At 37.7% G+C, this 26,858-nt stretch overlaps 1 protein-coding gene and 1 long non-coding RNA gene across 9 annotated transcripts in view; one reads left to right on the forward strand and one right to left on the reverse strand.

Annotated features, from left to right (window-relative positions):
• Positions 1-1,037: 1,037 nt before the first annotated feature.
• Positions 1,038-5,104, forward strand: LOC123308491. The gene is made up of 2 exons (XR_006537136.1): positions 1,038-3,694; positions 3,751-5,104. It is a non-coding gene; the product is annotated as an uncharacterized LOC123308491 (long non-coding RNA).
• Positions 5,105-5,863: 759 nt separating this feature from the next.
• LOC123308452 (potassium voltage-gated channel protein Shaker) overlaps positions 5,864-26,858 on the reverse strand; it is a 166,529-nt gene continuing 145,534 nt past the window's right edge. For 4 of the 8 annotated variants that reach the window (XM_044891125.1, XM_044891133.1, XM_044891119.1 and 1 more), the window contains exons 2-8: positions 25,309-25,432; positions 23,099-23,368; positions 20,654-21,012; positions 18,063-18,343; positions 15,858-15,987; positions 12,008-12,366; positions 5,864-7,935 (exon numbers count right to left, since the gene is read on the reverse strand). In XM_044891125.1, coding sequence (XP_044747060.1) covers positions 12,015-12,366; positions 15,858-15,987; positions 18,063-18,343; positions 20,654-21,012; positions 23,099-23,368; positions 25,309-25,432 — 1,516 coding nt within the window. In that variant the 3' untranslated portion in view covers positions 5,864-7,935; positions 12,008-12,014. Of the gene's footprint in view, positions 7,936-12,007; positions 12,367-15,850; positions 15,988-16,038; positions 16,169-18,062; positions 18,344-20,653; positions 21,013-23,098; positions 23,369-25,308; positions 25,433-26,516; positions 26,712-26,858 lie in introns of those variants that run through there. The other 4 variants (XM_044891113.1, XM_044891104.1, XM_044891142.1 and 1 more) reach the window with 4 other exon arrangements.

Here is a 26,858-nt window from a genome sequence, read left to right on the forward strand (position 1 = left end):
TTTGGGAGAGATGTTGCAAGGGTGACTGGTTTCACTGGGAGGGGACTTAGAGTTGACAAAAATGAATAAACTGGATGAAAACTAGCTGTTCGATGAGCAAGATATTTTTCAAAAAATATGCATCTACGGAAATATCAAAATTTTGACGAGCAGTTTACTTTATTCAAGATCGCATCGCAGTGCTGGTACTTGGATGGGTGGATCTTTTGGTCCTCGCTACACTTGGTAGACATCAGGGTGCAAGTTGGTATTGAATTAAACAAAACTGTGAAATAGGAATGTCGTATATTAATCAACATTTATAAAATATTTTAAATTGTAACAAACATGACTAGATTCATACTGGTTTGACAAATAAATGACAATGAATGACGACCTGCGATGGGACGTACGCATATTCTTTGTGTAGGTTCAAAACTATCCTTTCCATCGAGCTGAATAAATATATAAATTAGATAACCGAGTAAATCAACTAAAATAAAAAAATGATCCAATTGAGAGAAAATATACGCGGAACTCTAGCAGTCTACATTACTGATATTTTGAGCATTTTGTGAAACGTATTCATGATATGATATTTGGAATTGACTTTCATTGATAAATAGTATACTTCGCGTTTTGGGACGTTTCTGACATTCAAGATTCGTTTCAAAGAATCTCACCATGCAGGTCCCAACAATACAAACTATAATCCTTTTGGAAATTGAAATCGCTATAGTGAATATTCTATGTGATTGCGCATTTTTTATTGCTTCTACACGAGTCTGTTCGAAATCATTCACTGGTGATTTATTGATAGAAATTAATCGATATTTCGTATTTTTGAGAATTGCAAAATCCAGAAAAACGATTCGAATAAAACCTCCTTTCGAATGGCATACGTTATGATTTTGAATTATAACCAAAAAAGTGTCTCGAGCCTGCAAATTCATAGCCGTGGCTAGCAAACAGCCAAGATGCATTTTTTCGTCGACCTCTTCATACATTTATGAAAGTGAGTACTCACCAGTTTGCTGGCCTCCGCTACGTCGCCGTAGTTTCTAATTCCCTCAGCTCTGGAGTGCAAGTCTCATTTGCTGTCGTCAAAACAATTCTTTACGAAATCCACTAGATTTTTCGAGTGAATTAAGAACGTGGTTTGAAAATAATTATTCATAATAATCCAGAATGGATATTTAGTGATAGTGCTATGAATATCACGAACATTCCTCCAGAGTTGAGGGAATTGGCAACTACGGCGACGTAGCGGAGGCCAGTAAACTGGTGAGTACTCACTTTCACAAAGGTAAGAACATGAAAGGTCGACAAAAAATTGTCTGGCCTACCTTGAGACTCGACGGTTCCTGCTCTTTGTACATAAACAACTATTTTTGTTGAGATCGACGGAAAATAGTTGTTTATGCATTAGTTTAACCCAAATAAAGTCTAAATAACAATTCAAATGCTTTTTGAATGTACTTTAAAGCCGAAATAACTATCAAAAATAAATCATGTGAAATATCTGATGATATAGCGTGTTTGTTCTTGAAAATTATATAATGAAAAATTCACCTCGATAGAAAGGAGAGCCTTAAAGTGTTTCAGCCGTGTTTGGGAGGCATAGAGGAGACCGGAACCCCTTCCCCCTAGACTGTTTTCACGAACAACATAACGATAATAACATTAACATACATAATAATGTGACCGACTGATACGAACAAACGAAAACCTTGTTTCAGTGTTTTTTGATTATTGATTATCTACACAATAATGATGATTATAGCATTCGAATTCGATTTTAAGTAGTGATATATTGCGAGGACGGAGCAGGGCGGAACTGCAAGGTTTGAGGGCCGGCCGCTTTTCAAGAAGCTTCCACTCAGATCTGATCCCAAAAAATACACCGCCACTTTTCGAACGAAGCAAAATTAGCACTTCGAAGGAGTCGAATTAACGTTTTGGAACTAATCATCCTGTATATAGAAACACTCTTTGCCCATATATCAAGAAGTATTCAGTGGAAAAATATGCAATTTTATCGATTGAAAAAAAAAAGAAACAGGCAAATAAAATTCCAAGAGAACATACTGACTTTGAATTGCGCTCAAGAATTTTTTTTTGCTCTGCATAGAGATTTACTTTCACATTCCATTTGCATGGAATGAAATTCGAATTTCCTTTGGAATCTAGAAAAGGGCAACAAGCTGTGTATTAAGAAAATATCTTCAATAAACAGCCTCTTGAAGGAGAAGAGATTTGTGGCAAATTTTCAACCCTCAATAGAGAAAAATAGGAAATCAAAACATTTTTTTCTTCAAGTGATAAGGTCATCTAATGTAGATATACAGGAGGTCTCATGTAAGATCACTTATGCTTAATTGCATCGTTATGAACATTTTTCAACTTAAAGAAGCGGTGAAATTACAACATCCCCTCTACTTTCCCCATCTGAACACAGACATACAACCAGAACTTTAAATACAAAACAGAGATCAAGCTATAATTATTACGGAATGTGAGGTTTATTATTTATTGGGACCCCATATAAATCTGTACCCATTAAATGACTCTATCACTTGACTGTACTGTAGTTGTTCAAGACCAATTCAAAATAGTCGCCTTTATCATCTTTTGCTTTGAAGGGGATTGATAAAAATAAATTTCGAATAGAAATTGGCATTTTGCTCCTAGGATATCGTGAAAAATACGAATTTCATTCCACGCCTGGCATTCAAATACAGAAAACCATTCTTCGCTAATTTTAATTTGAAATTTAGGCCCTAATTTTTATTAGTGTTATTGGGACATGAGTTTCATTGAACGTTTATATGTTTATCAAGAGGTTTGATAGTTATCTAACTGCTGATTTGATTCCAGTTTGATTTGAAATATTTAGTCCTTGTTAAAATGCATTCAAGTAATAGTTTGAACTTGCAGATATCGTAATAATCTCTGAAACTGAATTTTATCGCTTTGATGTGAATTGAAATATCATGTAGCAGTTCGCCTGATATAAAGCAGTGGAATAATCCTTATGATGGCTTATTATGAACTAATAAGATTAATGACTGAGATTTGAGAATGAATCATAAAGATCTAGGCCTCAATCGTGGAAAATTAAGTGAAAGAAAACATTCACACATGTAAACATTTTTTTGGACAAAAAATAACAAGCGTTTCTGAAGTATGTCGTCAAATATTAAAGCTATGGAATTTTGAAGATTTGTATTCTATGCTGAGTGGTCAAACATACACTGGATTAGTGTGTCTTTCAGATTCTAGTGTAGTGTGCGATTTTTATACGACAAAATATTAGAGTCTGTTCTATTTAGTAGCATTTCTGTTATACAGTCTGTCTCTACTATAACGCAACAAAATTTGGTCAAATATAATCGAGATTAAATTGGAAAACTCCTTTTTTGTTCTTTTATCAGAATTCCTCCTCTTTCGTAGTTGCAATCCTGTGAATTTCACCCCTAAAAATAGTATTTTTTCATCTCAGAATCTGGTCAGACGAAAATCAGTGAATTTGGTACACGTACACAGGACTTTTATGAATTGCGAAATCTCATAGACATATTGAGGCTATGGGCCCCTCAAGATACTTTCTACTGGTCCACAACGTCAGCCTCCTAAGATTACCAATTAGAGTACCAGACGAATCTCGAAATGTCTTTTCAAAAGTCTTGCGTTTCGCAAAAAACTTGAAGGACAAGTTTTTCAATTGAATTATTGGCTTTGAAGCGGTTCAACAATCTTCGAGGAATTCAGATATGCGGTTATTTTTTGGTGGTTTCAAAGACATTATGGCCCAGTAAAAAGTGTCTTACAACTCTTTACCAATTTCGGGGATTCTGAGATGAAAAGAAGAAACAATTTTTAGGAGCGGAATTTGGGGGGTTGTACCTCCAAAATAAGAAGCCTCTTGGCAAGGATCAGAAATAAGATTCTCCTAATTTTTCTCGAAAATCGGTGACCAAAATTTGTTGCATTGATTTCGGTACACTCTGTATAATCGAAACGCCTATGAAATGAGACAAGTTCTATCATTTTATCCCATAAAAGACCCCTATTTTCGATTACAAACTAAGCAACAAGTTCAGGCACAGAAAACCACCCTTCAAAATATCATAACTCACTTTGACTCCTCAGTTGAAAAAAATTTGAGGCGATACGGAATGAAACAGACGGGTTCAGAAACGCCTGCCAACCTTGCAAATACTCGACCAAACACTTACAATGAAAACGCATTTATTTTGAATTATATTTGTGCCTCTCGGTTACTTTAATCATTTTACAATCCTTGGAATGTCACCGGCTGTCAAATCCAAGTGATATGGAAGAAAATTCATATTGTGTTTTCAAGGTTTGACATTATTCAGGCATTTTTTTTTTCGTGTTTCGTGCTTTATTTTTATGGTTTCGTCACAGACCACCTCCACTGTGTTCTGTGATAGTGTCAAAGTTTTACACCACCTCTTTGCGCAGTCGCATAGAGGTAATACATTAGAAGTTGAGGCATTCTGTGACGAAACCACAAATATAATGCACAAAATACGAAAAAACGCCTGAATAATGCGAAATTTTCTCCCTTATACCTTATACCGACATTCCTAGAATTATAAAATTATGAAAGCAAGTGAAAGGCACAAATATAATTGAAAAAAAATACGTTTCATTGTTTAGTCGATAATTTACAAGGTTGGCAAACGTTTCTGAACACGCCTATTGAAAAATTTCCAGCGTTCATTCACTAGATGATATTTCAATTCACGATGTAGACAAAACAGTCCGGCCATTATCGGTATCTAGTCGTAATGAAATGATCGCGTAAGAAAATATATTTCGCAAAAACTGAATCTGGGTGAAAGTTGAGGCCCGCTACCCCCCCGTCCGATCCGGCTACGCGGGGTGGATATGTAACAAGGGCTAAAGCTAATCCAACCCTAGGTAAGCTTCACACAGCCCAAAAATACAAGCACTTAAAACAGTGCCGAAAACTAATCAGAGTTTGTTGTTGTGAGCACTACACAGCATTCGCACATCGTTTACGCGCGCTTTTAACACGTTTAACTCGATGCGCCATTTTACTTCTTTTTTTTAATTACGTTATCATTACAAATTATTCATTATTCATAAGAATGGGTATATCCCAGCTGATTTCTATATTCACATAGAAGTCTTGTGGACTTTCCAAATTTTCAAACGTCAAAGTTATAGTTATTTCGAAGAGGACAACTAATTAAAAACAAAATTATAACAAGCACAAGAGACAAAAAATTTCAAGCAAACCTCGTCATAAATTTCGTTAAAAATTTCCTCAGATCAATATATTAACATCATACACAGAAATTTAAATTATGATTAAAATCATAACGTGAATTCCAAAAATAAAATAGAAAATAAACCAGAAGATAAAACTAAAAGTTATATTTTCTGTTCTTCAATCACCTTTTCTCTATACATTTAGTTATTCATCCAGCCAAAATTTTTTGCTTTTTTTGCACAATAAATAAAATTCAAAATTCATTTTTACTATAAATACTCAAAAATTGACTTTCTCGAATCAACAGAAAAAAATTTAAAATTTCAATAAAATAAAATAACATCACTTCAATTGAATTTTGTTGTGCGTTGCTGTAAAATAAAAAATACAAATCATTCTAGAAATAACTATAACTTGATGTTCGAAATTGAAACAATGGTCTTCATTGAAAATATATATGAATGAAACGTTTAAGGTTTACTCTTAAATCTTAATCACAGAATTTTTCAACTTATCATAATATCATATTTACAAATTCATATTTTATACTTATTCAATATTCTTCTTAAATGTCTTTTTGAAGGTGAAACTTTGCAAAGAAAACCCAGTTTGACTGTCTTGAAAAGATTTTTTTTCTTTTCCGAGCTTTTTTGTAAAAGGTAATGATTTTTTTTTGTAATTTATTGTTGTTATATGATCAAAACTTTATGGCAGTGTAGCTTTATAAGAACAAGAAAAAGACTGTTACTAAATAAAGTTCACATTTCTAGGTGTCGTATTCTCGTAGTTCAATATAATAATAAAAAACATAATTTCGTCTTTTTTTTCCAAATAATATATTGCTTGCGGTTGTTTTACAACATGATATGTGAAAAATAGTCCAGTCTTAAAGCTGCTTTGAATTTTTTCATTCATAATGTCATGCAAATAAAAGAATTCAACGATTTTTTTTCGCAGACAACTAAAATATCATTTCATCCCTCAGAAATGATTACAATAATTGACAACTGAAGAGTTTTGATATAAATTTTTAGCATTAAATTTCGATATTGCAATGGAATGGAGGATTCTGAAAAAATATAGCTTTATCTGTCGATGCTAAAATTTTTCTGATGATTGAATTTTTCTTTTACCCTTTCTCTCTTTTCATTTGACTTTCACGTTTTTATATTATATTCTTACATGATATAAAACGGAGTATTGAATAAAGAACTGAAATTCTTTAAAAATTTACATATATACAATGTACCTAATTATAATATAATATATAAATTTATACCACTTAAATTTTAAATATACACATATTCAAGAGAAGTGGTTTGAATTTGAACGAGGCATCATTTTAAAAGTCCTATTCTGGCTCTATCAAGCTCTACTTAATATTAACAATTTCAGCAACTATTTTAAATTTCTTGCTTATCTTATTGTTTCTGGTGAATATATTGTTTTCGCTTCAGGCTTCTAATTTCTTGTAATGCTTTGGCAGATAATTTCGTAGATATTGTTGGAATATCCAAATGTGCATCGGTTAATCAAAAAAATGGATACCTTATCTACAGAATTTTAACGAACGGTTTAGTATTCTATTTTACTTTACAAGAATACCTTTCTACTGATCTTCAAAGTTGAATTTATCCTATATTTCTCCCATAAAATTTGAACAACTAATACTTTAGGTATGAACGAATCCATGATGCCTCGGTTCCACTCAAGAAAGGGATTTTTAAAAAATCGTAAGAATTCAGAATGTTGGATTTATTCACTTCAGGTGCTACTTTTGGTCTTTTCGCACAGCAACCCTTGAATGAGAGGCTTGAAACGACCGAATTTCTCTGGTTTGGAAGATTTTTCAATTTCGTCTTCATAAGAATACAGTAATTGAGCAGTTGGATATACTATATATGATTTTCTTGAAGAAAGTAGCACATTCTTGAACTCTGATCCCATATATAGGCTTCAGCAAGGAATATGAGGATAAATCTCCCGAGGATTACTTAATGAAACTGAGATCTGAATAATTAAAATGAACATTCTCATTAGAGGAGTAAATAAGTATTGAAGTAGTGCTCATTTCTTCTGCAGACATTAATGTTGTGTTCCAGGTTAATTTCTGAAACTGTTTCTAATGGATAATTGATTTTTATTTCATTCTTCAGAAGGCTAGGTCTTTCGCGAGACTGAATGCTATTAGTGGAATATGGTATAGTGCCATTTCTTGTAGCAAATTGCTGATATTGTGAGCCGACATATGGTTAGAGTTCCCCAGCGAATATATCTCTTGAAATAGTAACAAAAACTTTAATTCTTCGATAAATCATCTTCGTAAATGTACTTAAAAAATACGTTTCGTGAATCAGCTGTGATATACCCTCAGTTACTAAGTTATATTTATATAATATTAAGTATTTTTGGCAGGATATCTCACCCAAAAACAATCGTTATGGTAATAATAATACAAAAGTACCGAGGAGAACAAATATATGTGTGAATTTGTTTTAAGGGTCTATTGAGCGTTCGGAGCACTGCACGCAACACGCACTCAATGTTTATGCGATGCTGTAGGTTCGGACAGACTGTTGGTTTTTCATTTTCCCGCAGAGGAGCTATTCTCGAAGGTTCCTCTTCTAGCTGAGCCTTGGTAGGACCTCTCGCCAACCAGTCTGGAGGATGCAAATGCAGCACATCCGTCACTGAAACAGAAATAGGTGGAATTACACTCTTAACTTTTCTCACTCTATATTTTCTATGATAATGGATTTTAGAAGAAGGCCGATTGACACCTTTCAGGTCACGTCAATTAGGACATGAGAAAAATTACTGCAAAATGGATCCCCAAATGTTTGAATGTTGACCAAAAGTGTGCAACGGTAGAAGCATCGCGTTCGTTTTGTGCTCGATTTGAAAACGATGTAGACGTCTTAAACCGAATTGTTACTATGGATGAGACTTGGGTAAATTTCTACGATCCAGACACAAAGCAACAATCGATGTAATGGCGACACTCTGGTTCTCCAAGACCTAAGAAGTTTCGTGTCCAAAAATCTGCTGGAAAAGTTCTTGCTTCAGTTTTTTGGGATTGCCATGGAGTTATCATGATTGATTCTTTTGATAAGGGAAGAACAATAACCGGAGATTACTATTCGACATTACTAACCACTATACGGGAAAAAATCAAAGAGAAAATACGCGGAAAGCTATCCGAAGGTGTTTTGTTTTTGTAGGACAACGCCCCTGCACACAAATCTCATATTGCCATGTGAAAAATTCGTGATTTAGGGTTTGAATTACTAGAACACCCCCCTTATTCACCAGATATGGCTCCATCCGACTATCATCTCTGTCCCCAACTGAAAAAAAGTTTGAAAGGTCGTAAATTTTCTTCCAACGAAGAGGTAATAAAATAAAATAAAAAAATAAAAATAGAATTGATTGGAACCAACCGTTTGAAACCAAAGATTACCTGTTACATTTTTCCCTTTTCGAATGGGGGCTGAGAGTAATATTTTTTTGAATTGACACAGTGTATGTTCTATGATGAGATTGTTCGAAAAACGATAGAATAAGGGTGTGTAACGTGGTTACCTCGGAGAAAACTCATCTCGAGCGCCAGCTATTCTTTTCACTAGGAAGAATAGCAAACCTACCAGAGTAACAACGGAAATATGTGTAGGTATGAAATATGAGCGAATCTATCAGCAAACATACATTCTGGAAATTCTATCACGATCACGAGTGAGAATCAAAGGTTGTTCAATAAAATGCGCCAACCAGATCTGACGAAATGGATACTAAGGATGACCTTGCAAAGTGAAATGACTTGCTATAGGGTATCGGGATGTAATTAAATGTATTTCTCCAGAAATGAAAGAAACACAACCAGGACGGATCTACTCGGGACTTATTCACTACCCCAAGGGCTAACGCTCCATGACTGATAGCGAAGAAAAGGTTTATTTTGAGCGCAACTACGGGATTTCACTGACGACGAGCGGTATATCTCATTCTCTACCCCAAGGGCTTACGCACCATGACTGATAGCGAAGGGAAAAGTCAGACTCGTGAGACAGGGAAAAGTACGATAAAAGATAACTGAAAAAAGAAGTAACCGGTGTAGGTCCAATAAAGAAACTGAACTGTAAAGACGGGGACCTACCTCCTTTATTTCAGGCACTCGCGGAAAACAAACGGAAACTAAAAATTAATTCCTAGGAGCACTAACCCTCGCAACACAAAATTATTTCTAAAATCGTTGAACGGCTTGTCGTGCACACAATTAAAGTCGAATCGCAGAGAAAAGAGAGAACAGAGCGTAAAAGTGACAAAAGAGACTAAAGAGTAACAGAGTCAAAGTAAAAGTGGCCGTCGCGGGGGAAAATCTGCTTTTATAAGCAAATCCACCCACACGTTAAAATCTGAAAATTCCAGAATGCGACAAGAGTGAAAAAACGTCGTCAGCTCCGGTTTATCGCATATCAACATCAGAAAAACTTCAAAATCTTCAACGGCATGCAAGAAAAACAACGTTAAACACAGAAAAATGGTTTTTTACATTTATTCTGCCTATCGGAATGAATGTAATGAACATTTGAGAATTGAATATTTTCAAAGGAGGAATGTGAAATGAAAGGAATCCACTAAAATGAACTCCAGTCTTTCTCAGAAAACTGGAGATCATTACAGGTGTTTCTTGAAGGAATTACTGAATTTGGGAGTGAATGCACGCATGTGCATGTGAGAAACCGTCACTTCTTTCGAAGCTTGGGAAATCTTGTTTCCCAGTGGAAAAAGACGGCTGCTTCTTGGCGACGGTATCGTGAACGAAGCTCATGCAAGAGGGGTGATATCATTTCTTTCAGCGACTATTGGCTTGAGGTCCTTGATCGCGGTCAGCAGGAAACTTCCCAGTGACCGCGTCACCTGTCTCTCCCGTTTTTCACGCAATTTCCCGACAGGACTCGTATAGTAGAGCTAAGAGTCGATGGTTGTTCCCTCTGCATACCAAGCTCGCCACTGTCCCGCCGCATCTCCATAGAAACCGGCAATGCGCGTAGCTCTACGTTCGATACGAAGGCGGGCGGGGGCTGCCGCCCCTTTCCAACCCTGGACCTACGGCGGCGGCGGCGGCGACGGCGATATTTCGAAATCCGCGATGCGGGATTAATTGCAGACGATCGCCGTTTTATTTATGTTATTTACGGAATCGTCGGTTCCGGTTCCTCCGGATTCTTATTATAAATTAGGCCGAAAATGGTCGAAATTTTCATCGGAAATGGACGAAACTTGCAGATTTATTACTGGAAGAGTTGTTCTCTTGAAATATGTATCACATTTAGATCCACGATGATTTTTTTGGGAGATATGCGTGCTGAAAGTTGATCTTCGAAAAATTGAGAAAAAGATGGGTCCACTTAAAAATTCGTCAAGGTCGAACGGGTAGACAGAGGTCGATGAAATTTCGATATATTTTACTAAAAGAGTTGCTCTTTCAAAATATGTATCACATTTAGATCCACGATGATTTTTTTGGGAGATACACGTGTAGAAATTTGATCTTGATGATGAGAAAAAGATGGGTTCACTTAAAAATTCGTCAAGGCCGAACGGATAGACAGAGGTCGATGAAATTTCGATATATTTTACTAAAAGAGTTGCTCTTTCAAAATATGTATCACATTTAAATCCACGATGATTTTTTTGGGAGGTACACAGGTTGAAAGTTGATCTTCGAAAAATACCGAAAAAGATGGGTTCACTTAAAAATTCGTCAAGGCCGAACGGTTGAACGGAGATCGATGAAATTTCTACACATTTTACTAGAAGAGTTGCTCTTTCAAAATATGTATCACATTTAGATCCACGATGATTTTTTTGGGAAATATGCGTGCTGAAATTTGATCTTCGAAAAATTGAGAAAAAGATGGGTTCACTTAAAAATTCGTCGAGGCCGAACGGTTAGACGGAGGTCGATGAAATTTCGATACATTTTACTAAAAGAGTTGCTCCTTCAAAATATGTATCACATTTAAATCCACGATGGTTTATTTGGGAGATACACGTGTAGAAATTTGACCTTCGAAAAATCCCCAAAAAGATGGGGTCACTTGAAAGTTTGCAAGGCTGAACGGTTAGACAGAAGTCAATGAAATTTCGATATATTTTACTAGAAGAGTTGCTCTTTTGAAATATGTATCACATTTAGATCCACGATGATTTTTTTGGGAGATACACGGGTCGAAAGTTGATCTTCAGGTTTAGAGAAAATTTCTCCCACTTCCCACAGAAGTTTACGGCCATGACAATCTGACAATGCCAGTTTTCGGCCGAACACATCCACCACAGAGTCTGCACACGTCTGTTTCTTATATCTCACTAGATGCCTTCTGAGTAGCCAAAGTCTTTCAAAAAAGCTAGTGAGAAAATGTGAATTTTTTTGACTGGGATCATGCTGACTAATGAAGTTACAAATTTGTGTCTTCTCACTTCACATGTACAAGAACTTATCTTTGGCAGAGATCTAGCCATGTCACTGCAAACTCTCAATTGCAGAGTAGTTGACCAGGCTAAAGAATTTTGCGTAAAATTTACAGAGCTGTTCGAAATCTGCATGCGTTGAAACGTAGATTGTGGTAAATAAAGGGGGTGATGATTTTACTTCGAGCTCAAGAAGATAATAGATGATTAACTGGATAAAGCAAGGGCTATCTTAAGGTGGATCCACATTGATGTCATCCTTAACCGTGAAACGTCAAAATCGCTACCTACCTCGTAGTCAAACGTCAGTCTCGATGCTCATGGCGTTGATGTTGTTGTTGTGCCGCGGGTTGCAATTCTGCTTCCGAATCAGCTGATCTCTCGTCACCAGCAACCCCTCCTCGAACTCCACCAGGTCGCTGGACGACTCGCTTAGCGAACTCTTCTTCATGTGTTGGCCCAAGGTGCCTGGCAGGTAAGGGCAGCTGGTCACGTGGTTGAAGTTCTGCGACTGCATCTCCTCCTGATCCGTCTCACGATGATAGAAGTAATTGAAGTTGGAGACGATCACAGGCACTGGAAGGGCGATGGTCAGCACGCCAGCGATCGCACACAGGGAACCAACGATCTTGCCCCAGACTCCGACCGGCCTGCGAAAATGCTTAGCTTTAGTTCCTTTCTGAGGAAAGGAAGTGGAGGCATGCCAGAAGAAACGCTAAAAAAGCAACACAATCACGGATCTATTATATGTTAGTCGGAGTTTGAATGGAGTGAGTTGTGAGTTACACCCAGTTCACGGGAAATATGGGAAATGACACTACTCCATGCTCGTATACAGGGTGGTTTCGATAGAGAATAGAAGAATAATAAATATTTGCTCGATGAACTATATTTACGGGGTGAGTCTTTAAATCGTACGAATATTTTAACAGTAAATTCTTGAGGTCGAAAGAAACACTTTTTTCCTATACCATTTCTTCCGATTCGGCCCTGATAAAAAGATATAGCCATTTTAAGTTTTCATAATGAGCTGCGCCACCCCTGGAAAAACAAAATTAACTTCAGAATAACTAGCCAAATCTATGACACTGCACATCTGTGGATCTTTTGAACAGAGTTGTATTCAGCCAAATTAGGTACCCAATTTCTCAAATTTCACAGATAATTTTTTATTTTTTAACATTAAATTACTATAAAACGGCGCATTATACGAGAAAATATGAAGAATACTTTTATTTTACAAGACTTTCAAATATTCATTTGATAGCGTCCAATTTATTTTCAAGAGTTGGGTTCTTTGAATTTTTGGTATTTTTATGGTACCCAATGGTCATAATGAGAAAACTGGAAGACGTGGGTAATATCTAGTGTTCGAAAAAGATTCATCAAGTAAATAAAAAACTATATTCCGAAAATCATTTCATTCAATAAAACCGTTTGTGAGATAGAACTGAAAATAACATTTTTTTATGGTTTTTCAACAGCCTGTATCTTTTAAAACGAGCCGATTCACGAAAAATGGTAAAGCAAAAAAGTGTTTCTTTTGACCCTAAAAATCTACTGTTGAAATTTTTGTACGAGTCAAAGACTCACCCTGTATATATAATTCTTCGTTCACCAAGTTTGATCAGAACAAATCGAATTCATGAATTTCCTAAAACCGCTGAAGATGTTTGAAAGACATTTTCCAAGCCTCAATTTCCTACGTGGTAGCAAAGCTTGTAATGAAAACAATTTTTTTTTGAACTGGTTTTCAAGGAAAAATTGTTACGCCACTGCTTTTCTTGAAATTTCATTCATTCATGTGGGAAGAAACTCAGTTTCAAATGTACCGAGTTTGTTGGATTGAATTTCTAACAATTTGTCCGAGTTCTTTCTCTGTCATGTTTAATTTTTTTATAGTTTCATTGAATCATTTTGAATTTTTCCTCTTTACTCAAGAAAGTTACCCCGTTGAGAAAATGTAGCAAAGCTATTTTCTCACAAATTTAACGAGGAATTAGAGATGGATGTTAATTTTCTTGAAAAAAACTGACGTAACAGTTTTCTTCTCGAAAATGTCCAGCTACGTGTTAGTAGGGATGCCACTGATAGGACAAAAACTTGCCACCACGTTGAAAACTAAGGACTAGAATTCGAATATTGGATTTTTCTAATCAAACTTTAACGCCTTGTGCTTTGTGAACGAAGCATTTCTTGAGTTCATAAAGCAAATTAATATTATTCTTGGATTCTCTATCGTCACCAGAATTTTCTACTTTTCAAACTGGGCCCAGTATAGGAATTCTAGAAAGTACATACTATAAAGCAAATTAATTATTCATCCAGAATACAGCCATTCCTTTATTTGGGAATTTTCTTTTTATTGAACAGGTGAAATAGTTGATTTTATAACCGCATCATCTAGTTTCTTTGATATACATATGTACTTTAGTTTACGTTGAAATTTTCGTACTATACAAGGTTTTCCTTGATGTTGTGAAAAAAATCATAGGATTGTTTGGGTTTTTTTTTAATCCGAGTTCGATGTTGCATCTCATAGACATATATTTGGAAAAGCTTAAAGCGTTAGTCGCAGATGAGTAGTATCATTTCGAAAGAGGTGATTTTCTATTCCAATGAGAAAGAGACGATTTGCACAGGGAGAAAAAGGTTTGGATTAAAGCTCATGCGGGATGGACTGCCTTTTTACAGGCGTTGCAATGTTAACATTCTCATAGAAAATTCTTTGTTCCTCAATACGGTTACGTAGGCCAGAATCCAGACGTCAGACTGTATAATATACCACGATTCGAATTTCAATTTCTACTGAATTACTGCTTGACTATCAATTTTCGAATCGGTGTCGTAGCTAGGCGTTGGAAAAATGTTGTCCTGAAGGACAGCATGAATTGGGAATAAGGTTAATGAAGGATCACCCTACTACGACGCCGTTTCAATCAATAGAATACATTTTATTACTTCTTGAAGGGTCTTCGAATAGTAGAGGAACAATTTCTGCTCACTACGCGATGCAGGCTCTCGAGAATTGATCGATTGTGGCGAAAGATCGGTTACTTCCTGATCTGGAAACTGACCTAACGACATGACAAGCAACATCGAGCAAACATCGAGCGACACGACATCAAGGGTCTTGGGGAGATCCGCCGGTGTCTGCCAGAAATGGATCAACGCGTTCCGGAGCAAAGAATTTTCTCGTGGTCCCGAAGATGTTTCGAACTGTCCTCTCAAAGAAACAGTACAACGACTGGAAAGAGCTTTGTTCTGTCGACGAGTCTTTTCGATGGGGGAAGTTCAGAAGTGACTTCGAGAGATCGGACATTTTAAGGTTCCTATTTTTTAACTCACAAATGGTTTTACACTGGAAGCAGGATTGCTCTGGGTATTCTCCTCCAACTGGTAATATTTCACATCGCTTGTGGGAATCAAGAATAGTTGATTCAAAACACTGCTGTTGAACGAAGCAATTAGAACTTTTTCTTTATGAATGTCCAAATATTCTGCACTCGACTATTTGCTATCACACACTCATATCCCAGTTGATACTAGTCAAATTTCCAAAGCAAATAGAATTCTATATGTTTAATGGTACTCTCTCGAACAAATGGATGTAGATCTTAAAGGAGATCTATTAGGCCTTCCTGACAAGAGCAACTCCACAGTCATCAATGTACATCCAATTCATCAGGCATTCCTGAACATGAAGGAACATCTCACATGGAGCAATTATAGCTCCGTTCCAGTCAAGTTTCCGTTCCAGAGGACTCAATCTAGATCGATGTTTTCAGCTTGCAAAACTTCCATTTCAAATATTACCAAATCTGCTCTTTTAATGGCAGGTTTCTCCTAGTCTACCATTGACTACAGCTTTAAGCTGGAACTAGCCTACTCCATTTGAGTGATTTGGGCAGAAGATCTCTGAGTTTCAGTGGAAATCAATTGAAGGTTGGGAAGAAATGAGAAACTATGAAGTCACTTCTGAATCTTCTGAAAAAAACGGGAAACAAAGCTATGTATATCTTGCGGGAGGCGGGAAGTTAGCGGGTGAGCTCTTTCCTGTCATTGCGAGTCGTTTTAGTGTACACGAAAAGATTCGCTACGGTGTAGGCAACTAAATCTGAATTAGGTGTGTACATCATACGTCATGTCGCCGTAGCCCACGGTCGTCATGGTGACCACTGCCCACCAGAACGCGTCTGGGATGGACTTGAAGAAGGAATTCTCTGAGCCCGCCTCTGCGAAGTAGACGGCACTCGAGAACAGCACGACACCTGCAAGAGGAGAGGGGGAAGGTGAGTGAGATTCTGTGCAGAACACTGTACCTCATGTCCCCGTAGCCGACGGTTGTCATTGTCACCACGGCCCACCAAAAGGCGTCGGGTATAGACTTGAAGAAAGACTGTTCCTTGCCAGCCTCTGCGAAGTAGACTATGCTGCTGAACAGGACCACACCTAGAACAGTCGGTGCACGGGTGGCAGGGCGGGTCCATGGCACACAGATTAGTCAACGTTCGGTCAAGGTTTAAAGGGTTCATTGTTCTTGAGTAACGTTTTTATGTTCAGCGATTTGACAGAAGGTCAATCTATTAGGTAAGCCAATCAGTTTCATTCAATTCTTGGAGGGATATCTTTGATGTGGTTGAACAAGGAACGATCTAGGTTTCTTGGATCTCAAACTCAGAAAGAACAGCCATTGAATCTATCTAGGATATGAAACCAACGACTGAACACTCAGTTGTCACTGGATACATTGGCAAAGAGGTAAAACCGATATGATCTAGTTGAGACTTCGGTTTTATGACACCTAGAAACTTTGCTATCATGAGGATTAAAAGTTCAAGGAAGAGTTGAAGTAACGAAATCATATTCTGATAGTTTTGAAGATGCTTCGAAATGAGGTAACTCTTCAGATTGGATGAAGAACCAACTTGAGACTGGGTTTTGGAACAGAGAAAACACATTCAAACCATCAGCATCTTAGACGAAGTCTCTACAGGTTCTGCAATGAGGAGGAAGAAAGTAACTCATATGTCATCTTTGAATACGAAGCCATAAGAGTTGAAGTAATGGAATCATATTCTGATACAGTTTTGAAGATGCTATGAAATGAGGTAACTCATCAGATTGGATGGAAAACCAACTTGAGACTGGGTTTTAGAACAGAGAAAACACATTCAAACCATCAGCCTCTTAGAGGAAGTCTCTACAGGTTCTGCAATGAGGAGGAAGGAAGTAACTCATATGTCATCTTCGAATAGGAAGCCATAAGAGTTGAAGTAATGGAATCATATTTTGATATAGTTTTGAAGATGCTATGAAATGAGGTAACTCATCAGATTGGATGAAGAACCAACTCGAGAATGGGTTTTGGAACAGAGAAAACACATTCAAACCATCAGCATCTTAGAGGAAGTCTCTATGTTCTGCAATGAGGAGGAAGGAAGTAACTCATATGCCATCTTCGAATACGAAGCCATAAGAGTTGAAGTAATGGAATCATATTTTGATATAGTTTTGAAGATGCTATGAATGAGGTAACTCATCAGATTGGATGAAAAACCAACTTGAGACTGGGTTTTAGAACAGAGAAAACACATTCAAACCATCAGCATCTTATAGGAAGTCTCTACAGGTTCTGCAATGAGGAGAAAGAAAGTAACTCCTATGTCATCTTCGAATACGAAGCCATAAGATATAAAGTATCCTCGAAATTGCATTATAGTGAGAAAGGAACCTTTTGAAAGACGCAATCAAGGCATTTTTGAAGCCAGAACATCAGGCAAAACAGGCTGGTTGTAACTTTGCCATCCTGGTGACTGTGAAAATCCACAATCTGGTTCTTCTTCAGATCAGAAATGTTTTGAATGCAATGATCTCGTTGATAATGAAGAATGAAACTATTTGGCCTTCGGAGAGTTCAATAAGGTGTTGCAATTATCTGTCAGGCTGAAATTGTCCAATACCAAAACGTCACTTGGGTTTCTCTTTATGAAAATAGCGACTTCAAGTTGAAAATTGGATGCTCGGCTCCCTAGTTCGTTTGTTTTTTTATAAATAGATGATAGCAGGGCCTAGGACCCTGTAATCTTCTTGAAGATTTGAGAAATGCTAATACTGTTGCTGAAGTTGAAGTGTATTTTTGAAATTTGACGAAATTTTGAAGCATTCCTCCGAAGGTCTTATATTCAGGCCAATTCATCGCGTACTGACTTATCATTGGTGAAAACTGATCATGAATTACGTCACCAAAGGTAGATAATTGACTTTTTCAACTTGATTCTCGATTTTCCGATGTCACAACTCTCTAGAATGGATAGAATCGAGCACGATCGTAAATGTGACTTACCTATGAATAGGAAGAAGATGAGCAGGCCGAGTTCACGCATACTGGCTTTGAGTGTTCGGCCTAAAATTTGCAAGCCTTTGCTATGCCGGCTAAGCTTGAATATTCGGAAGACGCGCACAAGCCTTATCACCCTCAAAATAGCCAGGGACATCGCCTGGTTCGTACTCTTGTCCGTTGGCGCGACCGGAGCACGGGGCAGATTCAACGTGTCTTTCCCTTCTGCGATTACTGTTGCCAGAGTTATGAAATACGGAATGATGGCGATGATATCGATAAAGTTCCTGCAAAAAAAAAGGGGGAACATAAATGGATGTGAAATGTGGGAGCCTAAAATCAACAAATAGAGTTCCTCCTACGTGGAATAGTTACAGATCTGTTAAGGATACACTGGAGACTCATTGAGGGGAGCAAAGCAATGAAGGCCTTGATGATTGTTAGACCAGTAATCAACTAAGAGAGAATATTTTGGCATGCGAAAGCAAGTCAGCACAGAACGAGCAAAACCCTCTTTAAAATACGAAGGTTAGCCAGTATTTAAATCACTGGAGCTATGAGAACGTGTCCAACACTGTAGATCATTACAGATCTCTTCATATGGTGATAGATACGAGAATATACTGAAAAATTCTTAGCCTACTCTAGAACCAAATAAAATTTCGATGTCAAAATATTTCATTACTTAACATATTTTCCCCTTAAATGGATACATTCATTACAGCGAACCTGCAACGTCTCTAGACCTTTCAAAAAAAATGTTTCTTCTTGCTCTGCAAACCAGACCTCCACAGCTTTTATTACCTCCTCGTTGGAAGAAAATGTACGACCTTTTAAACTTTTTTTTAGTTGAGGAAAGAGATGATAGTCGGATTGAGCCAAATCTGGTGAAAAAGGGGGGTGTTCTAGTAATTCAAACCCTAAATCACGAATTTTTTGCATGGCAACATGAGATTTGTGTGCAGGGGCGTTGTCCCGTAAAAACAAAACACCTTTGGATAGCTTTCCGCGTCTTTTCTCTTAAATTTTTTCCCGTAGAGTGGTCAGTAATGTCGAATAGTAATCTCCTCTTATTGCTCTACCCGTATCCACACAATCATCATGATTACTCCATGGCAATCCCAAAACACTGAAGCAAGAACTTTTCCAGCAGAATTTTGGACACGAAACTTCTTAGATCTTGGAGAACCAGAGCATCGCTATTATTTCGATTGATGCTCTGTTTCTGGATGGTAGAAATGTACCCAAGTCTCATCCATAGTAACAATGCTGTTTAGGAAGTCTACATCGTTTTCAAATCGAGCACAGATCCTACTCGATGCTTCTACCCTTGCACGCTTTTGGTCACCATTCAAACATTTGGGGATCCATTTTGCAGCAATTTTTCTCATGTCCAAATTGACGTGAACTATATGATGAACGCGTTCGTATGAAATATTCAGTGTTTCAGATATCCGTTTTAGCCCAATTCGATGGTTGATAAAATCATGTCATGAACTGCATCGATATTTTCGGGGACTGACACAGAAACTGGCCTTCCCGATTGGTCATCATCTTCAATGGAAAATTTACCTCTTTGGTAGCTTGCAGTCCAATTTTTCACGGTCGCATACGAAGGACATTGATCACCAAGGGTATTAAACATATCGTCGTAAATCTGCCTACCTCTTAACCCTTTTAAATACGGGTACTTGATGATGGCTCGATACTCCAATTTTTCGATTTTCACAATTTCGGTGGACATCTTCTTTCTTTTGAATTGTTGCGTAACTCTGGTTTACTTTTCTCACTTCAAACTTCACACTGACACTTCTAATGAGTTATTGTTCGTTGCTGGAACTGCTCTAGGCACACTAGATATCAATACATCCTCGTAAGTAAGCTCATGAGGCCATCCAGGAAAGGTACAGGTGGTGAGAAGTAAATCGCATCGGATAATCTTCAAGATAATGGAAACTAATAAAGAAATTGGACAAAATTCCGTAGAATTGTCTTTCCAACAATGCTAGCTAGTCCTGCACAAGCGTAGGAAATCCCAGAGAAGTTGATAACATCTAGACACAACTGTAGACCGGTTTCGGAATCATTGTCCCTCATAATTACAGTGTAGTGATAGATACTTCACCGGAGGATGGAACCTTCAGCGACACCGGAGGGTCACTGTGAGAAATGAATTCATATCTCATCACAATACACCACCTGTCTCGTAAAGACTAACTCTCTGCAAACTACTACACTCATTCATGGCTCCCTTAAAGAAAACTAGCTGCTAAAAAACATTTACTGCGATGATAAGTAGAAAGGATGACTGGGAGAGGGAACCAACCCCCAAATCCTCGAAAGAAATGCCTTTAAATGGTATACAGATGATTCGAGAACCACGACAGGAGTATTTGGGGCCGGCACTAGATGCTCACTATCGCTAGGCCTCCCTTCAACTGTCTTTTGAGCCCACACGTCATCGATTTTAGGATGATATAAGGGTGCCCGAAGGAAACTCAACGTTTTAGGCAAGAATAACAAGGTTTGCCCAGCCTGGGTTCCCGGTCAAAGGAAATGAATAGGCCAATACACTTTCTAGGAACTTTTCAACTTACATGAGGTCCCGGAAGAAATGCAGTTTGTTGGGACAAGCCAGGAAGCGCACGGAGAGTTCAAAGGTGAACCAGACGATGCAGATAGTCTCGATGAGGAAGAAGGGGTCGGTGATTTCGGGAACCTCGTCCTCCTCGATCTTGGTACTATTCGTGGTCGTGTTGAAAACTTTATAGTGCTTGAACTGTGGCAGCGTCTCCAGACAGAATATGACGATTGAGAGCAGGATGACGCAGACGGAGATGATGGCGACGACCCGGGCCGCCTGTGACGATTCTGGATATTCGAACAGCAGCCACACGTTTCGCTGCATCTCGTGCGATGGTAGTGGTTTTTCCTCCTCTTTGATGAAGCCTTCGTCCTTCAAAGAAAAAAAAAGTTATCACTTAAATGAAAACTGCAAGTAAAACTTATAATAAGATGAATTGAACAAGCCAATTTGCCATCGTCGGGACAACTAAATGGAGAACGTTCTACCGAAGAAGAGCAAATACTGACCATGGTTTTGGTCTCATTTGACCTCGTCAGAGCAACACAGCTCTTTCTCCTATGGAAAAACGCTTGGAATTGATGGACCACAATTAAATACTGGTAGAAGCTTCTGAGTATTATTAAGTAGTACTGGAGCGGCGTGTTCAGTTAGGGTCCATCAATTCCAAGCGTTTATTTAATCGGAGAAGGAGCTGTGTTGACCTGACGAGGTCAAATAAGACTTAAACCATGGTCTGAATTTGCTCTTCTATGGTGGAACGTTCTCCATTTAGTTGTCCCGACGATGGCAAATTGCCTAGTTCAATTCAGATCAACACTTGGTGGTACTCATATCGGCTGTTTTTATCACTCATACCCAATCCTTTAAACCACACCTTTCTTCAAACTATTTCCTGTGAAAGGTGGTTTAGATGTATGGGGATTCCGGGAGAGTTGAACCTCTTTTCACTCTGAAGCCATTTAAGTTGTATCTGTAAATGGTACAAACCCATTTTTTGCGTGAAGATATCATGCCCAAATAGGTAACGATAGATAATAGTAGAGTGATGGTGAGATGGACATTTTGATTAGAGCAATTCTTTTTTTATGAATCGAAAATTGGCTCATGTCTCCCTAACCTATGGGAGAGTTGAACAGGTTGAGAGAGAGACTTGACCATAAGTTTGTTTATCAGGAAAAACAAAAACAATTTTCAATAACCAACAATGGTTGGTTATTGAAAATTAAATCACATAGGCAATGGCCTATGTGAAAGTTTTCATCATCAGATGTATCAGCGTATGAAATACATATATTCTATTTCAGAGACACTCTCGTTTTCGAACATTTGTATATTTTTTATATTTATTATTCAATTTTTTTTTTGAAGCAAACTATTATCTAAGCTCAGTACGGGAAACTTGGACCACTGATTACGCCTCCCGACCATAGCATGGGTCAAGTCTCCCGAAATCCCTTCTAGTATATTCAGCAGATGTTTTCTTGAAGTTTTTACAACTATTATTAAAAGGCTCATCGTTTGTGAAACAATATTAATCAATGAAGGCAATAAAACTAAATAACACCACGCACCTATGAAATTTTTCAGGAAGTGTAATAAACAAAAATTATTCAATTTCTTACTTCCTAACAACAAAATCACGTTCAGCCCTTTCACTCCCGAACTGTTCTGATGGCGGCCAAAATGGAGCAGCCACTAGTTGTGCCTTGTTACGAGTACGTCGCAAGCTATTTACGATACCGGTAGCGCGAACTTTTAATTGAAATATTTGAGGTGGTTCAAGTCTCCTACCTGAGCAAGTCTCTCGGACTCCCCCTACTAATAATAAGAATTGAACTAGGCAATTTACCATCGTCAGGACAACTGAATAAGAGAACGTTCTGCCGAAGAAGAGCAGATGCTGACCATAGTTTTGGTCTCATTTGACCTGATCAGAGCAACACAGCTTCTTCTCCTGTGGAAACACGCTAGGAATTGATGGACCCTAATTAAATACTGGTAGTAGCTTCTGAGTATTTTCGAGTAGTACTCGAGAGTCGTATTTAATTAGGGTCCATCAATTCCAAGCGTTTTTGCATCGAACAAGAAGCTGTGTTGCTCTGACGAGGTCAAATGAGGCTTAAACCATGATCAGCATCTGTTCTTTTATGGTGGGACATTCTCCATTTAGTTGTCCTGACGATGGCAAACTGGCTAGTTACTAACACTAACACCCAGTCCCTTAAACCACTTCACCTTTCTTCAAACTATTCAATGTGAAAGCTGGCTCAGATATACTTCTTCGGACTCGGAAGTGGTTAGAGCCAGAGAGACGCTCATGGGAGTGAGTACTCTCTTGGCATTGAAGACTGGGCAGTTGAGTAAGTCAGTCATCATCTAACACTAAAGACATAGGGTACTCTCTTGGTTTTAGCTAGTGGCTAACACGACCAAAATTCAAGATAGTCCTACCTACCTCTCTAAATTTATTGATGGCCAGCTCGCCCAGCTCGTAGAACTTGATCTCCTCGGAAAAAACGTCCAGGGGTACATTGACGGGGCGTCTAAGTCGGCCGCCGCTCTGGTAGTAATACAGGATGGCATCGAAGGAGGGCCGGTTGCGGTCGAAGAAGTACTCGTTACGCAGAGGGTCGAAGTAGCGGATGCGACGTGCAGGATCGCCCAGCAGCGTGTCAGGAAACTGGTTCAGCGTGCGTAGCTGCGTCTCGAAACGCAGACCACTCACCTGAAACGAAAAACATACGCTCAGGTCAAAATAAGCGAAAAATAACATATTAAGCAACGTCTTAAAATGCAGAGGAGCTATAGAGTCTCTTCATTACGATCTCCAAAAAAAACTTTTTCTTGGCACCGTTTGTATGGAAAATGGCTTTGGGTTAAATTTCCTGACTTTTTGGATTGCTGTAGATACTGACGCAAAAATCGTATGGCTACTTGTCCAGAAACAGGGTATGAAAGATGAAAAGTGGAGCTTTACTTAGTACCCACTTCTCCAATCTCGATAAAATCAATTGACATTATTTTTATTATAGAAGGTGGTTCAAAGCAGTAAGGTAGATTGAACCCTTATTACATGTATGCACAAGGTGGGCAGACTTAGAAGGGATTATGAATGGCAGAGCTGAGAACTGTGGATAACTGGACAGGGTTACGTATACAAACTTGCTCCGAGAGTAGAGTATGAGTATGACTATGCTTAGGGAGCATACTCAGACGAGTAATCAGACCTTACACAAAGTAAGTTTGTGAACGCAACACAGTACATGAGCAAGGGGTTAGCCCCCCCCCTAAAATGACATTTCTACCTGTGTCTGAAATGCAGAGTGTTTCTATTAGTATCTTAGGGTATGGAGGGCAAAGGAGTTGTTTTGCAGATTCCACAAAACCAAACAGTTTGTGAGTTAAGAGAGAGTTGCACTCCTGAGAGAGTGGAAAAACAAAAAAAATCGATTTTCTCGTAAACTGCGTCAGATATGTGGAAGTTTGGTATTAAAATATAGGTTTTCGAATATGCTGCATCTATTTAAAGCATTTCCGGAAGCCTATCTACCTTCGTTTAAATTTTCATCTTGGAAATGGCATTTTTCAAAAATTGCAATTTTCAATCTGCGTTATCTCCCGTTATATTCGTCTGATCCAAGTGGGATTTCCGGTTATATAATAAGCGTTGCTTAGGCTTCCACACTACCACAAAAACTCGATTTCGAAAATCTCGATTTTTTGGGTCAAAAATGAGCAAGGGCTTAGAACCCCCTGAAATGACCTATTTGCTACTCTGTCTAAAATTCAGGATGTTCTATTTGATGTCTTAGGATATGGAGGGCAAAGGAGTTGTTCTGTAGATTCCACAAAACCAAAAAGTTAATGATTCAATAAAGAATTGCACACCAGAGAGCGCTTTGAAGTCAACTCGAAAATGAAAAGTGGAAAAACAATAAAAAAAAATTTCTACTAAACAGTACCAGATATTCGGAATTTCGGTATGAAAATATAGGTTTCTGAACACGCTGAATCCATTGCAAGCAATTTCGAAAGCCTATCTTCCTTCGTTTAGATTTCCATCTTGGAAATGGCATTTTTCAAAAATTGCAATTTTCAATCTGCCATATCTTCTGTTATATTCGTCTGATCCAATTGGGATTTCTGGTTATATAATCAGCGTTGCCAAGGCTTCCACCCTAGCATAAAAACTCGATTTCGAAAATCTCGATTTTTTGGGTCAAAAATGAGCAAGGGTTTAGAACCCCCTGAAATGACCTATTTGCTACTCTGTCTAAAATTCAGGATTTTCTATTGATGTCTTAGGATATGGAGGGCAAAGAAGTTGTTTTGTAGATTCCACAAAATAAAAAAGTTAATGATTCAATAAAGAATTGCACACCAGAGAGCCCTTCAGAGTGAACTCGAAAATGAAAAATGAAAAAACAAAAAATTCTATTTTATCGTAAACAGCTTCAGATATGTGGAAGTTTGGTATTGAAATATACGTTCAGATTTCCATTTTCGAAATGATATTTTTCAAAAATTGCAAATTCATCTTCTAATCAAACATAAATTGCTTCACCAATCAACATAAGATTTTGAAATCATTTCATCAGATCATACCTACTTATACTAAATATCTAGTTTAACTTTCACTTTCAAATCTAAAAAAATATGACTTACGTTTATCACAACCCTCTCACAGAAGTCGTGATCATGCGGGATAGGCTCAAAGTGGGCTACGCCAGTGAACTGGGAGTGGGGGGTGTGCCCGTCCTCTTCCTGGCTGCTGAGCTTGGGCAGCGACCTGCAAGAAAAAAAAAATTAAAACCAGTTCAACCGCCAAGTCTTTGTTGCTGTTTGAGTATGTGGTAGTGATGAATGTGTGGGAAAAAGTAGTCCCTCTTAATATATCGCAATGCCATAAGTGCAAGAATTGGCAGAAGAATTGACTTTTCCAAATCATCACCTAGTTCACACATGTGACATGAAAATTTAATGAAAAGAAGCACTTTATTCGGTATTTTATAATCTATTTCCTGATACATTCCAACAGAAAAGCTGAAATGACACAAGCGAAGATATCACTCAATATCTACATTTAGAATATAGACAATCAAGAGCAGTAAACCTTGCTTCGATTTCCTTCGAAATAGCTTTTTAGTGTCCTACTGCAACTGCAGTTAACTACTCTACCTCGATGATGAACTTCCAGCACATTACTTAATCAGATGCTTTACATGCCGATGGACAGAATTCAATCAAACTGACCTAGCTTAAAGCCCATGACGAGGCTAGATTATAACGCTATCCAATAATTTTGGTACAGGAGTGAAATCTATCTGCAGTTACATACCGAGTAACGATCAAGCTAAATTTGTCAGCTTGGCGATTTTCTGCAATACCATTTGTGCAATATCATAGGCGCAATCGATTGAATGAATAAAATTTATTGCGCATTTCTATAAATTATTCAGGTTTTTCGATCATCTGATTCATAACTGAAAGAGAGATTCATCCGAAATTATAGGGAATATATGAGTACAAATCGACGATGAATACATCATTTTCCAAGAAAGGAATCTATGGGTTTATGTCACACTTATAACATCTTCATTTTCTTTCCTTTGAATTACCCTCACTCAAAAGATATTTGTGCACTGTTTGAAAAGCCCAGAATAAAACTAATTCCTCACTATAGTATGCCGTAAATATCAAGTGCGGGTTGGATATTACACTTTGTCAAGGGCAATCACATATTATATGATCTATTATACAGTAATGACTTCATTGGTGCATACGGTAGTAGAATAAGGAACACATAAACATCGTAACAAGCTAAAGAAGAATTTTCTAAATGGAAATTTAATCCAATATCGAATCGAAATTACCGGTTGTTACGTTTTCTTGAGAATATAGCGTCCAGAGCGATTTCACAGCAATGAGTCTTCATTTTTCCGTTTGTAATATCGAAAGTCAAAATAAAAATATTTATAACCGCACATTCTGGCTGATTCACGTACATACGTTCAGTGGCATAGTATTTCGAAACTGATGGAAGGTAGCATATCGAGAAAAACTGATGAAGTACTAACATACATATGATAATCTCAAACCGCCTAAAAATATCTGCATATTCGTTATATATTCTAATCTCTGACTAGTGGTTGAGGAACTCTTGATCAATGTATTAACCAATCTATTTTTCTTATGCTGGAAGACAGGAAATAAAT

This window comes from Coccinella septempunctata, chromosome 1 (genome assembly GCF_907165205.1).
Source record: "Coccinella septempunctata chromosome 1, icCocSept1.1, whole genome shotgun sequence".
NCBI lineage: Eukaryota > Metazoa > Arthropoda > Insecta > Coleoptera > Coccinellidae > Coccinella > Coccinella septempunctata.